At 35.1% G+C, this 14,157-nt stretch overlaps 3 protein-coding genes across 3 annotated transcripts; 2 read left to right on the forward strand and 1 right to left on the reverse strand.

The window, feature by feature from the left end:
• Nucleotides 1-1,280: 1,280 nt before the first annotated feature.
• On the forward strand, nucleotides 1,281-2,660 carry LOC106130189 (UPF0728 protein C10orf53 homolog). Its single transcript, XM_013328968.2, has 3 exons — nucleotides 1,281-1,374; nucleotides 1,804-1,889; nucleotides 2,315-2,660. Exons 1-3 carry the CDS (start codon nucleotides 1,281-1,283, stop codon nucleotides 2,588-2,590), a joined length of 456 nt encoding a protein of 151 aa, XP_013184422.1. The 3' UTR covers nucleotides 2,591-2,660.
• A 1,003-nt stretch (nucleotides 2,661-3,663) lies between these two features.
• LOC106130235 (cytochrome P450 6B7) lies at nucleotides 3,664-6,894 on the reverse strand. The gene is made up of 2 exons (XM_013329037.2): nucleotides 5,432-6,894; nucleotides 3,664-4,944 (listed from the first exon to the last, which is right to left on the reverse strand). Exons 1-2 carry the CDS (start codon nucleotides 6,789-6,791, stop codon nucleotides 4,757-4,759), a joined length of 1,548 nt encoding a protein of 515 aa, XP_013184491.1. The 5' UTR covers nucleotides 6,792-6,894; the 3' UTR covers nucleotides 3,664-4,756.
• Nucleotides 6,895-10,893: 3,999 nt separating this feature from the next.
• On the forward strand, nucleotides 10,894-13,783 carry LOC106130190 (dual specificity protein phosphatase 14). Its single transcript, XM_013328969.2, has 4 exons — nucleotides 10,894-11,187; nucleotides 12,144-12,372; nucleotides 12,634-12,770; nucleotides 13,148-13,783. The coding sequence occupies exons 1-4, from the start codon at nucleotides 11,084-11,086 to the stop codon at nucleotides 13,335-13,337; spliced, it is 660 nt and encodes a 219-aa protein (XP_013184423.1). The 5' UTR covers nucleotides 10,894-11,083; the 3' UTR covers nucleotides 13,338-13,783.
• Nucleotides 13,784-14,157: the final 374 nt, after the last annotated feature.

Raw genomic sequence — 14,157 nt, forward strand, 5'->3', positions numbered from 1 at the left:
TACTTGTTTTATTTTACCCGCCTTGGTGTAGTGGCTCCTGGTATAACGATCTTGGGTTTTTGTAAGATTAGTGACAATTGGAAATTGGGATAGGACCTCTTTATTCTTCTACATACATACATATGATCACGTCTTTATCCCTTACGGGGTAGACAGAGCCAACAGTCTTGAAAAGACTGATAGGCCACGTTCAGCTGTTTGGCTTAATGATAGAATTGAGATTCAAATAGTGACGGGTTGCTAGCCCATCGCCTAAAAGAAGAATCCCAAGTTTATAAGCCTATCCCTTAGTCGCCTTTTACGACATCCATGGGAACGAGATGGAGTGGTCTTATTCTTTTTTGTATTGGTGCCGGGAACCACACTTTATTCTTCTTATTATTTATTTTCACAGTTTTGGAACCTTTTCAATGTTTGTAAAAATCATTTAGCCTGATTTCATTAAACAGGAAAAAAATTATAAACTTTTTTGTGAACAATCCTTGTTTCCGCAAAACATGTAGATCTTTATGCTTAATAAATTAATTTGTTAAATTTTTTCATTAGGTATGTATTTTTAATTTAAGAATTATTATTAAAGTGTTTAAACTTTTGGTACAGTTATTTTTTTTAACTCTTTGTAGCTACAGGTCCTTTATTCTTTAATTGAGTTCGGTTTAGTCAATATTTTGGGATCATTTCGATTTCTTTTCCATGGGGGAAAATTAAAAATAAATGCGATTTCTGTAACTATGGTATTTTTTGACATTTTATAAAAAAATATTTAAAAAATGTGACAGCACAGTAAATTCATTTGTGAGCAAAGTATGTGAGGGATGGGAAGAGATTTTTTGTTCTAATTAATTTTATTATTAGTCCTCATAGTCAAGTAAAGGTACATTTTTAAAAATCTATTTTACAAATTCATTGATACGCCATACTATTTTTACAAATAGTTACTATACATTATTTCTTACCCAGGTATCAATAAATATATATCTAAAGGACTGCTTACAGTAAAGCTATTTATTGCATTTAAAACCAAACATACTAAAGTTTACATTTATTAATATTTATTTTTGTCCATGTGTTTAAGTATCTGAATTTAAAGATTTCCTTAGGTAAATTAATACTTTTAATAGTGTGTACAGTTGCCAGCAGATAAACAAGACTAATCTTTATAAAAAACCAACCAAGTTAATTTGTATACGATTATACCTGTTTGTATAAGTATGTCTATCTATGTAAATAGTGAAAATAAATATTTTTTTTTATAATTAGGCCGAGAACGCTAACTACAAATGGCTACAATATTCTGCGTCGGGATCCATTACGGGCCTTGCAATTCCTTCTTTACTGTATCCCATAAACCAGAGAAGTTAATCGGTTTGAGAGGTAATTACCAATAAGTATTATTTCACTTCAATATGTATTGGAGGTAAGATTGAATATCATGTGCATATAGTCACCTTTGTATCCCTTGCGGAGTAACTTGGGATTCCACTTGTAGGCGAATGGCTAGCAACTTGTAACTATTTGAATCTCAATTTCATCCTGAAGCGATACAGCTGAACGCAGCCTTTGAGTTGTTTTTAGACTATGGCCCTGTCTGTCCTTTTAGTGATAAAGACGTGATTATAGGTATGTTCGTACAATATTTCAACTATACCTATTCCTCGTGGTCATTTGTATGGCTGTATTTCTACGTCTACTTACAATAGTAACCTATGAGCCGATTTGTATGAAACTTTGAATGGAAGTTTACGACCTGAGTTCAAATTTAAGCTATATTTGTGTAAATAAATAAATAATATTTAATTTCAGATCGGCTGCAGACGATCGGATTCCGAGTTCATCTCATTCCTGTGAAGTTTGAAAATTACTGTATGCTTGAGATGGCGGGGCATGAGGCACATATAACTTTATATTATTTTAGATTTTCTTAGCTAACTAACTAGTTGCTCCCCGCGAACCTTGTGAACACTTTTATTTTTTACAAAGTTGTACATACAGTCAACAGTGAGAGCCAACATTCCTATAAATACTGTTAGTCTACATTCAGTTGTTTGGCTTATTGATAGAATTAAGATTCAAATAGTGACAGGTTGCTAACCCATAGCCTAAACGAATCTTTTTCTTTTTTAAAATTTTTACAAAATTGTGAATATCTCAAAAACGACTGAACTGATTTTGTTGCCCCACTTACTTAAAAATTATATTAGCAGATACATAACAAACAAACACATACCAACATAAAAAATAATATTTTTTGTCACAAATTAATTCGTATACCGATCAAGCGTTATTTCTTTTCACTGATCCCATGCCTCATCAGGTTTTCCGTTGCAACATCAAGAATCTGAAGTTCAACACTCCTTACTACCAGGACCCCGTCTGCCAGCGGGCAGTCCAAGCCGTGGTGGAAGCCACCACCAAGTTACTCAGGGCCCGCACCCATCTGTGGTTCCTAACGCTACTCCAGAACAGGTTCTTCGGCCTCAGTGAATACCAGCTGAAAGATCATTGGCCCCAGAAATATGAACTCGAATCGTGCGCCCCGATCAGCACGTGTATCGATTGTTGTGATATTTGTTCCACGAAGAATAAATAAATAAATAAATATATACGGGACAAATTACACTGATTGAGTTAGTCTCGAAGTAAGTTCGAAACTTGTGTTACGAGATACTAACTCAACGATACTATATTTTATAATAAATACTTATATAAATAAACATCCAAGACCCAGGACAATCAGAAAAAGTTCTTTTCTCATCATGCCTTGACCGGGATTCGAACCCAGGACCTCCGGTGTCACAGACAAGCGTACTACCGCTGAGCCACAGAGGCCGTCAAAAATAAAAAGAAGAAGAATAAATAGAATGGGAAAAATGAGATTTTACTTTGAGTGAATCGTAGTTTTGAATTTTTCCTAGCTGTAGGTAGGTAGGCCCTCTTTCTTTCTCCTAGCTTTAGTCCCGGTAGCATCCTCATCAACCTAGAGATTAGCTCAAGGTATGCCTTTGACCATGGATCCTGAATTGAGTGAGTCAAGTTTTTACACGAAGCGTCTTCCATGTGACCTCCGCAACCTTTGCAGGGGTATCTGACTCGTATTGGATCGATAATGGTTTACATCCAGTTGCCTGAATGTGGTCCGCGATGTTTTCCCTCACCGTAAGAGCATTGAACAGTATTTAATGTACATTACTTCGAAAAATAGTCAGTGGTCAAAAGTACCCGAAACCGCCGAGCTTGCATGAAGAGAGATGAATGTGGATGAAGCGAAGGAAGTATGCAGAGATCGTGGCAAGTGGAAAGAGGTAGTCTCTGCCTACCCCTCCGGGAAAGAGGCGTGATTTTATGTATGTATGTATGTAATAGTCATTGGTACATGACCGAAGTGGGATTTAAACCTGCGCCTATAAATTAGTCATGCCGTATTATGATACGCATAGTAGAGTCAGTAAATAATTCATGGTATACGATTTTATAATAGGTTGTCGGAGTCGTTTCTTGATATGCCTGACTTCTCTTTGAATTCAAAGAGTATGTAAAGAAAGTACTTTGTGAGAAGGCTTATTATAGCACCGACTAACTGAATGATAAAAAAAATCTTGCTTGAGCCTGGCGCAGGAACCTCGTAAAGATTTGTAGTAGGTTCAAATCATAATTTAGTAGGTATACTCTGTACACAAATTTATTTAAATTTGACATTCCATTTAAAATAAAATTACTTATTATTTAAATATCAATTTATCATAACAATATGTTCTATCGTTCACATTTCTATTCTAAGTTTGAATAATTGTGAAGTTGTCGTTATTAAAGAAAATGCTGCAGTGCAGTTAATTGCCGCTTTTTTAAATATTTCATGCCTTGTGGTTTCCGGCACTTAAGAATAGGATCACTCCGTACCTTTCCATGGATGTCGTAAAAGGCGACTAAGGTAAAAGGTCACAAACTTTGGATTCTTCTTATAGGTGATTGGCTAGCAACCTGTCACTGTTTGAAACTTAATTCCATCATCATGGTACACAGCTGAACGTGGCCTTTCAGTCTTTTCAAGACTGCTGACTCTGTTTACCCCGCAACGTATATATGCATGACTATAAGGATGGATGGTTTAAATATTTAATTGAAGACCTTGTTGTTAATATAGATATACCCTTTTCTTTATCTATATAATATACTCAATAATGTAAATATTTTCATGACTCAATACTCGTAGATATCATATATATGTATATATATACATGCTCATACAGTTTTTTCTTCATTTTCAAAAATCATGATAGTGATATGAATCATTATCATTCTATTGTTTTAAATAATATCTGTCCACCTGAAGGATGAATAAGCTAAAATTTATCAGAAACGTAAATAATTACTACTTTTTTCCATATAAGTACCTATTTGTTTCCCCTCCGCGGAATATACACATTTTATGTATGTGTATGCAACCTTATCAGCTAATTTTCAAAACTTTAATTTGTTTTTTATCCTATGTAATATTTGTAATAGATACTCGTATTATAAATATAAATAATATGTAATATGTATAATAATATATATTAATATATCATAGAATAAAAAAAGCCTTATATAAAATTGTCATCAGGTAAAAGTGCTATTTGATCGGTCAATTAGTACGTATACAATTTAATTTTCGCTTTAAACGTCTTTGTCAACAGATTTATGAAAAAAAGAAAGAAAATTTGGTTATGGTTATGAGTATGTTAGACATATAGTGTGAAAACGAATGTCTGCCTAGTCATCATTTCGAAGCGGTCTTGTTCTTTCTCAGCGTGAGTTTGAGCGGCAATCCTCCAACTAATCCTTGCACTACATTCGACCGGGGGTTGACCTGTGGTTTCCTCCTGGTGTCCTTGTTTGGTTCCACTGTGAACCGCTGCAGAACCGCTGCTAATCCCGCCAAAGACTGCATTTGACCCAGCCTGGCTCCTGGTGAACAAAATATAGACAATAGAAATGTTATTTAATTATACTTACGTACAAAGATGAATGGGTTTAATTTCGATTCCCATCAACAGTGGGAATCGTTTTACCCTTAACTCTGTATAAGAATAGTTTTATTGATTTAGATGCAAAACTTTTACTTTACAGAGTTAATTATTCATTGATAAAATTTGTCAGTGTTAATAAAATTGCTATTTTATCGTATTACATTTTCTGTCGCACATATTGAGTCTCTAGGAAGAAATTTACAATAGAAAAACAGCAAAATGGTAAAGGTGTTACAATTCTTATCATTATCTAGGTGTCATGACATTAGTAATTTGTTCATATCACGCTTATTGCTATGCTAAGGATTAGGTAATGGTATTGATATTGTATTTAATATGAATTTTCGAATACTAAAAATAATAAAATACAATTATTTTCTTTCAGATAAAAATAATTAGATTTTGATATATATTTTATTGCTTACCAATGCACATCCTAGGTCCATCCCCGAAAGGCATGTACGTAAAAGGCTGCCGGTTTTTCACTTCTTCAGGTGTAAACCTTTCTGGTCTGAACTCAGTTGGGTTATCAAAGTACTTCTCATCGTTTTGAATGGCTTGGATTGGAATTACAATTTTAACACCAGGATCGATGGAAATACCCAGTTCAGGTATAGTACAAGGTCTAGTGCATTCCCTTGTTACAATACCAAGAGAAGGGAACATCCTCATTGCCTCTTTGAAAGCCATATCTAACAAAGACAATTTCGCTACAGCCTCGTAACATAATTTATTATTGTATTCGGATAAGACTTCATCTATTTCTTCTTGGATTCTTTCTTGTATTTCAGGATTGAAAGCTAGTTCGTGTAAAGTGAAACTAGTGGCTGATGACGACGTCTCGAATCCGGCTGCGAAAAATATGAATACTTGAGCCGCCATGCAAGCCATGGTCATCTCCATGTCGACTATGACCGGAGATCCGTCAGGATTTGTCTTTTCAATAGACTCTGCTGTAAACTTTCCTTTAGACTCCAACTCTAAAAGAAGATCAATGAAATCATTTCTACCAGATGGTTTCCCATTCCTTTGTTCCCGTACGTTTTTGACGATTTCTGTAGCTATCTCTTCGATTTTGGGATTTATAACAGGTAAGAACCCTCTTACCAGCGGTACAGCTTCCCAAACAGCGAATCTCGTAATATCGAATGCGGTTCTGCTGAAAATTAATTTCCCAAACTCTCTGAAGAGGGATTTTTCGTTGTTAATGGTGTCCATCTCTACACCAAAACCGCATGCCCCGATGAATTCTGTGGTGAACCTGGCCATCATCTCGCGGATGTCGCAGTCGCCGCCACGGGAGACAATATCATCACCTAAAGAGTGTAGTTTTTCTGCACACTTGACAATCAGCGGGAACATATTCTTCAGCTTGGCAGTCGTGAACGCCGGCGTCAGTCGTTGCCGTAGCAGCCTCCAGTTGTCTCCATCTGCGTGGAATGGGTTTAAAAGTACTCTGTCAACCTTGGGATTCCTAGCCATACCTCGGAAGTAAAAATGATTAAAGTCAGTACTCATGATCCTTCTTACAACATCAGGATCCTTAATGATGAGTTCTGGCGTACTCCATCTATAGTAGCCGACGACCTTTTCATTTGGATACTTATTGTACAATTCTTGCGATATATCAGTGATGCTCTTAAAAGCGAATGCATTTCGAAAATGGGTTCCGAACGGTGGTACTGGTGGGTCATGTTTAACGTTCCTCTTGTTCCAATAATCGTAGTTGCGGGTCGCATACAAATAAAATGCAACAACAGCAAACACAAGTAAAATCACGATCATTTTGCTATTGAAATACTTCTTTTTTATATTCAGATGTGTGACATTATTAAGCGATAGTGTGAGACGCGCGTTTGGTTAGCGGCCGTCCGCCGTATACTAAATGATTTCTCGTTTATGCGGTACGTAAATAATTTGTTTGATCAGTAAACTTGTTTTATCATTGGTTATCTGAAGCGTCAGGCCATTAATAACTTGAAAATAAAACACAGGATAAGTACTAGTATAGTAATCTATGACACTTAATATAAGCCTAATACCTAATTTTATCTGCGCAGATAGAATTTTGCTTCCATAACATCCTCCACCATACCGATTTGTTGTCAATTTCTTTTGTTATGGATATTGATAAATGTTTGATGTGGGTATTATAATTAAAACTGACAGATACCAATAAAATTACAACTACGAATTTTAACACGTCCATTGCCGTTAAAATTTTCCGCGGTGGTAACTACTTAGTGTCACAATTTGAATAACAATTCTATCATTAAGCCTTACAGCTGAACGTAACCTGTCAGTCTTTCAAGACTGCTCTGTCTACCTCGCAAGGGATATAGACGTCATTCAAATAGACGTAACACTATTGTTAAATTTATTTCCGTACCTAAAGAAATGGTCTTGCAAAACACTTGCGTACACAAGATTAATTTAATAACATTTAAAAGTAAGACGATAGATAGAGAAGTAAAATTTGGGTTTCTTCTTGAATGCGATGGCCTATCAACCGCAAATCAACACCGCTGAACGTGGCTTTTCAGTTTCAAGACTGTTGGCCCTGTCTACTCTGCACAATAATAAGAGCTTTCTCGGTTTTCCACATTCCCATCATTAGAGCTTTAAAGAAATCGGAGTAAAAACCCGTTTGCATGGGTGACGGGTGGTTCCCGGGACCACTCCATATCTTTCTTATGGATGTTGTAAAATGCGAGTGAGGGAGGGGCTAATAAACTTGTAGGCGATTGGCTAGCAACCTCTCACTATTTGAATTTGAATTCCATCATTTAGACATACCTACAGGTGAACGTGGCCTTTGGTCTTTTAAAAACTGTTGGCTCTGTCTACCCCGTAAGGGATGCAGACATGATTATATGTATGTGTGTTTATATGGGCAAGATCTACGAAACAACGTAACCAGTTGACACAAATTGCTTATCGGCCGCTAAAATGGACTTTGAACGAAATGTTGACTTTGTACTGAGACGAGAAACTGGGTTGTTAAGTAGGTACTTGTTTAACTACAGTATATCTTAACTACAGGTTTTACTGCAGTAATGTACTAATATAAAGCCTTATATGTGGTATGGAAGGCTAACTTGTAATTAATAAGAACATTGATGGTCAAACGGTTAACGGTTAATAGTGTGCCCACTATTAACCGTATTTTGTACAGATTACGTACTTCATTGAGGCTACCTAGACGTGTAATGTAACTATGATTGATTAGGTTTAGTTGCGAAGTTCAACCTTGAGTTTCGTGTAAAAGCCTGACTTACCTAATTCTGGATATGACAAGGCGGATCCAGTATTATTCTCTAAAGAAATAAGGACGCAACCAGGACTTACGCAAAGAGGATGAAATGGTAACAAAATATTACTCCTGATCAAGAAAAATAGCAGCGACTTATTTCTGCAAGTTTGCAATTTTATTTCTCATGTCATATAAATATACGCAATGTCATTCGGAATTAAATCTTACGCACTGACATTGTTTTAATAAAGTGTTTCCTGGGAAAAAAGCCTAGGACTAGCTGGGGTCTATTATAAGTTAGCATTGAGACCTTTTTCGGAAACACCTTATTTTATCTTGCCTTGTATCGCTTATATTTTTAATCCTGTAAACTTAATTTACAAAGTGGCTTCAGCTGATCGCGCAATTTGTAGAGGATTGCAATTTGTTTTTTAGTTTTTGTTTTTTCTGTAATTTCTTTAAAGAGGTATTTTTAAAAGTCCGGTTAATTATCTATTTATAATATTAAGTCTCATGTAACAACTGAATTTCTTGTTGAGTTCAAAGAAGTTCTATAATAAAATCACTCACATGTCTGTTGTCAAGACTTCCGCTATGTCTCCTTGAGATAATAATTTCTCTTGGAATTTCAAGGGAAATCATATCTTATTTTACATAATTACTTGTTGTTGTTCATTTAAATTTAATTAATGTGTTTTTGCAATCAGTTAATAACAAGGTATATTATTTTAAAAAAATTATGACACAAACTGTCGAGAGTCCCGAATATTAACATACAAATACCGAATTTGATATTTTTTTAATTTTCTCTGTGTAAGTAGAAAACCAGAGTTTTACCTCTATTGTACAATAACCCTTAATTTGGCAGAATTTTTTTTTTTACATAAACCGATTTTTTTTATTGAAATCGGGTTTAAGACGTTTTAAGGCATTACAAAAAAATACGAAAAAATATCTTTACGTTTCAGTTTTCCTGAAAACTCATGTATGACACAGCATACATTGCCAAGTGAATAGAAAACCAAGGGATCAAAGTCGTGTATGCTGGGATATACATTGCCAAGTGCAGTGACTAATGAAATACCGACGGAAGTGAGTCCTAAAACTTATGAAATTTCGACGGGAGTTTATCCAGGAGCAGGAATAGCAAAAAAAATACAAAAGATAATAATAGTATAAACGTTTATTGAACTGAAATGACTAAATTACGCCTTTACATGGTAATCTAATTGACAGTTTCTGGGATTCTTCGAGTAAGAATTTGTTTGCTCTACGATATCTGTTAGAATGTCTGGCGAAAAAAATTTATAAAAATAATCCAACGCTGATATATCCGGAACATCTGTATAATTGGAGTCTTCTTCTATAATAGCTCTGTGTCGAAAAACGGCTTCTTTCCACTGATAGTTCAAAGTAAATTTTTTCATTAGTCTCGGTCTTTTCCGGACAGGAACGGTGGGCTGACGACGTCGGGATCTGGTTTTTGGATTTGGTGGATTTACTGGAGTAAGAGGAGTTGTTGGGAGTGACGGAATATCACTCAGCACCGGTACTTTATTGCAATTTGGTTCTAAAGACGGACTTGAATATACTGTTTGAAAAATGGGCGTAAGTGGAACATTGTCGCTGTTGTAATGTTCGTCATCATCTAGAATGTTTAGTCTTTCTAAGGAAGAATGAATAGAAGGTGCTGGAGAAGAAAATGAAGAAAGCGGGGTGCGTACACGAAATTCCTCTTCGACATCTGAGCGCTCGCTATCGTCAGATGGTGCATTTTCAGCAGGCACAAGAGCTAATATTCTACCACCTCGAGTTAGTAGCGTTTGCTGGCAACAAAGAAACAAAAAAACATGCTTCAACCAAAAATAAAAAGCAATCCCAAATCACAAATACATGCGGTATCTTGCAAATTACAAATAAAGCATTTCATTACAAACTTGGCAATGTATGCTGTGTCATACAGACAAAACGAAGGGTCTTTCATTACGAATTTGGCAATGTATGCCACAGCATACATCAGTTTACCGACCAAAATAAACTCAAAACACAAAGTCACCATACACAAAAACATATCAAATCCATTCGATTATACTGTTATGCATAAAATATAGTTCATAAAAACACCACAAACCATGTCAAACCAAGTTAAAATAATATAAATACCTTAGTCAACACAGATGAGCTACGCCGGGCCGCCATTTTCGAGACCGAATGTCAAAATAAGTGTTGTTAGAGACGTGTTTTATTTTTCCTTATAAAAATAATTAGTATTGCAATGAATTAAAATGATTTGTGACACAGACATTTTTATTATACTATGTCAAATATTTTTACAAAGTTAATGTATGCCAGTACATACACTGCCAATTTAAGGGTTAAATACGAATTGTACAAAATAATTTAATAAAATTTATTGAATTGTAGTCCATTTTCTGTGAATAACAATCTGAAAATTACTTTGTTTATAAAATTTTCGTGAAAACACGAAAACATGGTATACTAACCGAAAACAGTAGCGCCTGAATTGTAAACAAAGTAATCGTCACACTTTGACAAAAATAGCTGTGGAATGCCGGATATTGCAATCCCAGTCTCTCACGCAGGTGGTGAAAATTTTCAGTACGCGGTAGCAAGCCGACCTGCGCACACGCACGACTCGGAAGCTGCTGCGAGAACACCTCGCATCGATATTATACACGACAAACTGTTTAAATATTGACATCGAAATAATTCTTCGATTTTTGAAAGTGGATTCTTTGTGGCCAGTGTGAAGTGAAGACGTTGATTTAAATTTTTTGAAGTAATTGAAAGAGTGACAGTAGCGATGAAGGTTTTGACTGCTGAAGACAAAGTGACATGTGTTGGGAATGAGAACGAGCCCACTGTTGAAGTGGAAGTACCGAAACCTACGAAAGAGGAATTGAACAGGTACATAGTTATTTGGTTAATCTCAATAATTACTTCAAATTGTAATTTACTTTTGCCAAAATTAACAAAATCTAAATTTGTTTTTTTATTATTATTGAAAGAGGAACTATTATAATATTAAATAATTATTTTTTTACACATACATTGCATTTCTGTCAAAGTTTTAAATATTTTTTATTTAATTTATTAATTATAAATGAAGTTTAATATTCACAGATAAAAATCTAAATTATTTAAATTTCTATGAATACGACTTATACTATCATTTATTATATGCTTTTGGTTTATTGTCAATACGTTAACATTTAATTCAGACAAACTAACTGAAACTGAAACAAACCAAGTCAAAATAAATAACAATTGAAGTCAACAAAACTTTTTACACAACATTAATGAAATAATTGACCTCGATGTTGACAACAACAAAGTTCAAGTAGAATCATTAGATGCAGTAGATGTAGTTGCAGCAAGTTCGCCGGGTCAGCCGCCTGGCGCGGCGCCAGGTGACGCAGCCGCGTGGTATGCGGTGTTTACGCGCGGCCCGCGTGGCGCGTCTCCTCTCAGGAATGCGATCTTGTTTTCTTCATCTCCAAGGGTTTTGCGGTCAGCAAATTTTTATGGCTCGTTAAAACTGAACGTTGGAGAGCAACATGATGCAGACGAATTAAAAATTGTGTTAATTTTATTTGATTCTTTAGTTTTTAAACTAGGTGAATTTGTAGATTTTGAGATAGAGAAGATTTTTTTCTGTATTGAAAATTGATTTCTAGTATTTAATAAATAAAAAATTGGTATCGAAATGTTCTAAGTAATGGGTTCTAAGTATGTAGTATAAAATTTCGGATTGTCAAATTCAAAAAGAGTTCAATTAAAATTTCTTAATTCTATTATTGACTATAAAACTACCAGTAATTTCCTGCAGCTGATGAAGATAATAATTTTTCCTATTGTTACAGAGGATGTCCTCTTGGAGTGTCCCGCGTCACAGACTCACTGTACGTCTGCGGGGCGCACGCCCTCCCTGGGGCAGTCAAGGCCCTCCGGCCCGGGCTCATCGTCAGCGCGGCTCCCGAACTTCCACCTCCACCTGAAGACTTCGTCCCGAGGCACTTCGTACCGTTACTGGATACCCCCAGCTCTGATATGCACCCTTTTATGGACAGAGTCGCCAACTTGATCAATGAGGTGGGTTTGGGTAGAGCGTGTAAATATTTTTAGTGTTTTTTTAAATAAATTTAATCTTAACTGAAAATACAAAGAAGATGTATCAACAAATAACCCAAGTCAATGAATGTAGCAGGTTAAAGCATTTAAGATACTTACCTATTTTTTTAATAGCAAAGCCTGGATCAAACTGGATATAGTGATAAAGTCAATCATCATTCTTTGTATCATACAATATATGTTTCTCGTTTATGACTTTTCATATATTTTATTTGATTACAGGTTGTGGAGAACGGTGAAGTAGTGCTAGTTCACTGCGTGGCCGGAGTGTCCAGGTCGGTGACGCTGTGCCTCGCCTACCTCGTCAAATGGCAGAAGATGTCATTGCAGGACGCTTACCATCACATGAAGCAAAGAAGGTAAGCTTGAAATACATACATATAATAACGTCATTAAACCAAATGAGGTAGCAGAGTAAACAATCTTGAAATGACTGAGAGACCACGTTCAGCTGTTCAGATTCAAATAGTGATAGGTTGCTAGCACTAAAAGAATAATCCCAAGTTTATAAGTTTGAAATATGACAAACTATATTGTATACTAATTTGTATAATCTTACAGCAGTTGTTTGAATATGTTATGTCAACCCACTCTAGATCGAAAAATATATTTCAGACATTAATTTCACAGAGAATGTTAATAAAAACTATGTAATTTTTTCAAATGATACAGCTTTATCTGATGTCTGTCGGTTTTGAGAGCAACATAAATTAATGTACACTTTTCTTATTACCAGGCCACAAATCCGACCGAACACTGGATTTTGGAAGCAGCTCATTAAATACGAGGACAGGCTCTTCGGGGAAGCGTCGGTCAAGATGATTTACTGCGAAGCTATCGACAAAGAGATTCCTGATGTTTACGAACCCGACTATAGAGGCATGACTTGGTTCAGGCAGAGGTATGGTCCGATTGAGAAGTGCTGAAGAATGGGCTATAGTGCATGTGTGAATGTGAAATGAATAAAAGACGACTGTAAATAATAAGACTGAGTGGATGAATGACTATGAATGGTGAAATGATGATTCAACTATGATTTGATGAACTGTTGATGAATGCTTTGGTAAAGTTGAACTTGCTTTATTCAGTAAGAAGAGAAAATATCGTTTACGACATAAAAAAAGGGTTATTAATGTGAAAAAAATAATGTGTAAAACAGTATTTATTGTGTTTGTTGATAATGCGTTATTTGTTAATTTACTGACAATATAATAATGCAATCAAATTTATTAAAAAAAATCATTGTAAGAGTAGAATTTGTAAAAATCTGGTAGAGTAGAAATTTGCATGTCAGCATAATATGTTTAAGAAAATGTGATAATTTATTGTATTAAAAAATATATTTTAAGTATAAGGGACCAAAATAAATATAAAAGTGTACTTTACAAGGCGTTTTCTTTTCAACAACCCTGCTAATAACAAAGTCCAAAAGCATATACTTAAAATGTCTGTTTGTTCTTGACATATTCTATTCTAGTCTTGTAATGGAGAAAATTGTTAATCAAAAATTACGTTGGTACTGTAAGAAATGACTCCTAAAAGAATACAATTTGCTTAATGAAGATCCTCTATAATCCTTCCAAGATAATATAACATACGTCATGTCTATCATTTCGAATTGTAAAGATGCACTGACCCAATAAAAAACTAAATCAGATTTCTATGATAGGATCTCATTCCAAGAAAACAGCCATTGACTTAGCTACAGATGATTATTGAAAAATCAATCGAAACAGTTGAAAATAT

Source organism: Amyelois transitella, chromosome 7 (genome assembly GCF_032362555.1).
Source record: "Amyelois transitella isolate CPQ chromosome 7, ilAmyTran1.1, whole genome shotgun sequence".
Lineage (NCBI taxonomy): Eukaryota > Metazoa > Arthropoda > Insecta > Lepidoptera > Pyralidae > Amyelois > Amyelois transitella.

Bases quoted from the DNA above. Each gene is read 5' to 3' on its own strand.
- LOC106130189 (XM_013328968.2), top strand. From the start codon at position 1,281: ATGGCTACAATATTCTGCGTCGGGATCCATTACGGGCCTTGCAATTCC. The intron at 1,375-1,803 runs GTAATTACCAAT...ATTTAATTTCAG, and splicing joins GAAGTTAATCGGTTTGAGAG to ATCGGCTGCAGACGATCGGA. The intron at 1,890-2,314 runs GCACATATAACT...ATGCCTCATCAG, and splicing joins TTGAGATGGCGGGGCATGAG to GTTTTCCGTTGCAACATCAA.
- LOC106130235 (XM_013329037.2), bottom strand. From the start codon at position 6,791: ATGATCGTGATTTTACTTGTGTTTGCTGTTGTTGCATTTTATTTGTAT. The intron at 4,945-5,431 runs GTAAGCAATAAA...TTTGTTCACCAG, and splicing joins TGGACCTAGGATGTGCATTG to GAGCCAGGCTGGGTCAAATG.
- LOC106130190 (XM_013328969.2), top strand. From the start codon at position 11,084: ATGAAGGTTTTGACTGCTGAAGACAAAGTGACATGTGTTGGGAATGAG. The intron at 12,373-12,633 runs GTGGGTTTGGGT...ATTTGATTACAG, and splicing joins TCGCCAACTTGATCAATGAG to GTTGTGGAGAACGGTGAAGT. The intron at 12,771-13,147 runs GTAAGCTTGAAA...TCTTATTACCAG, and splicing joins CATCACATGAAGCAAAGAAG to GCCACAAATCCGACCGAACA.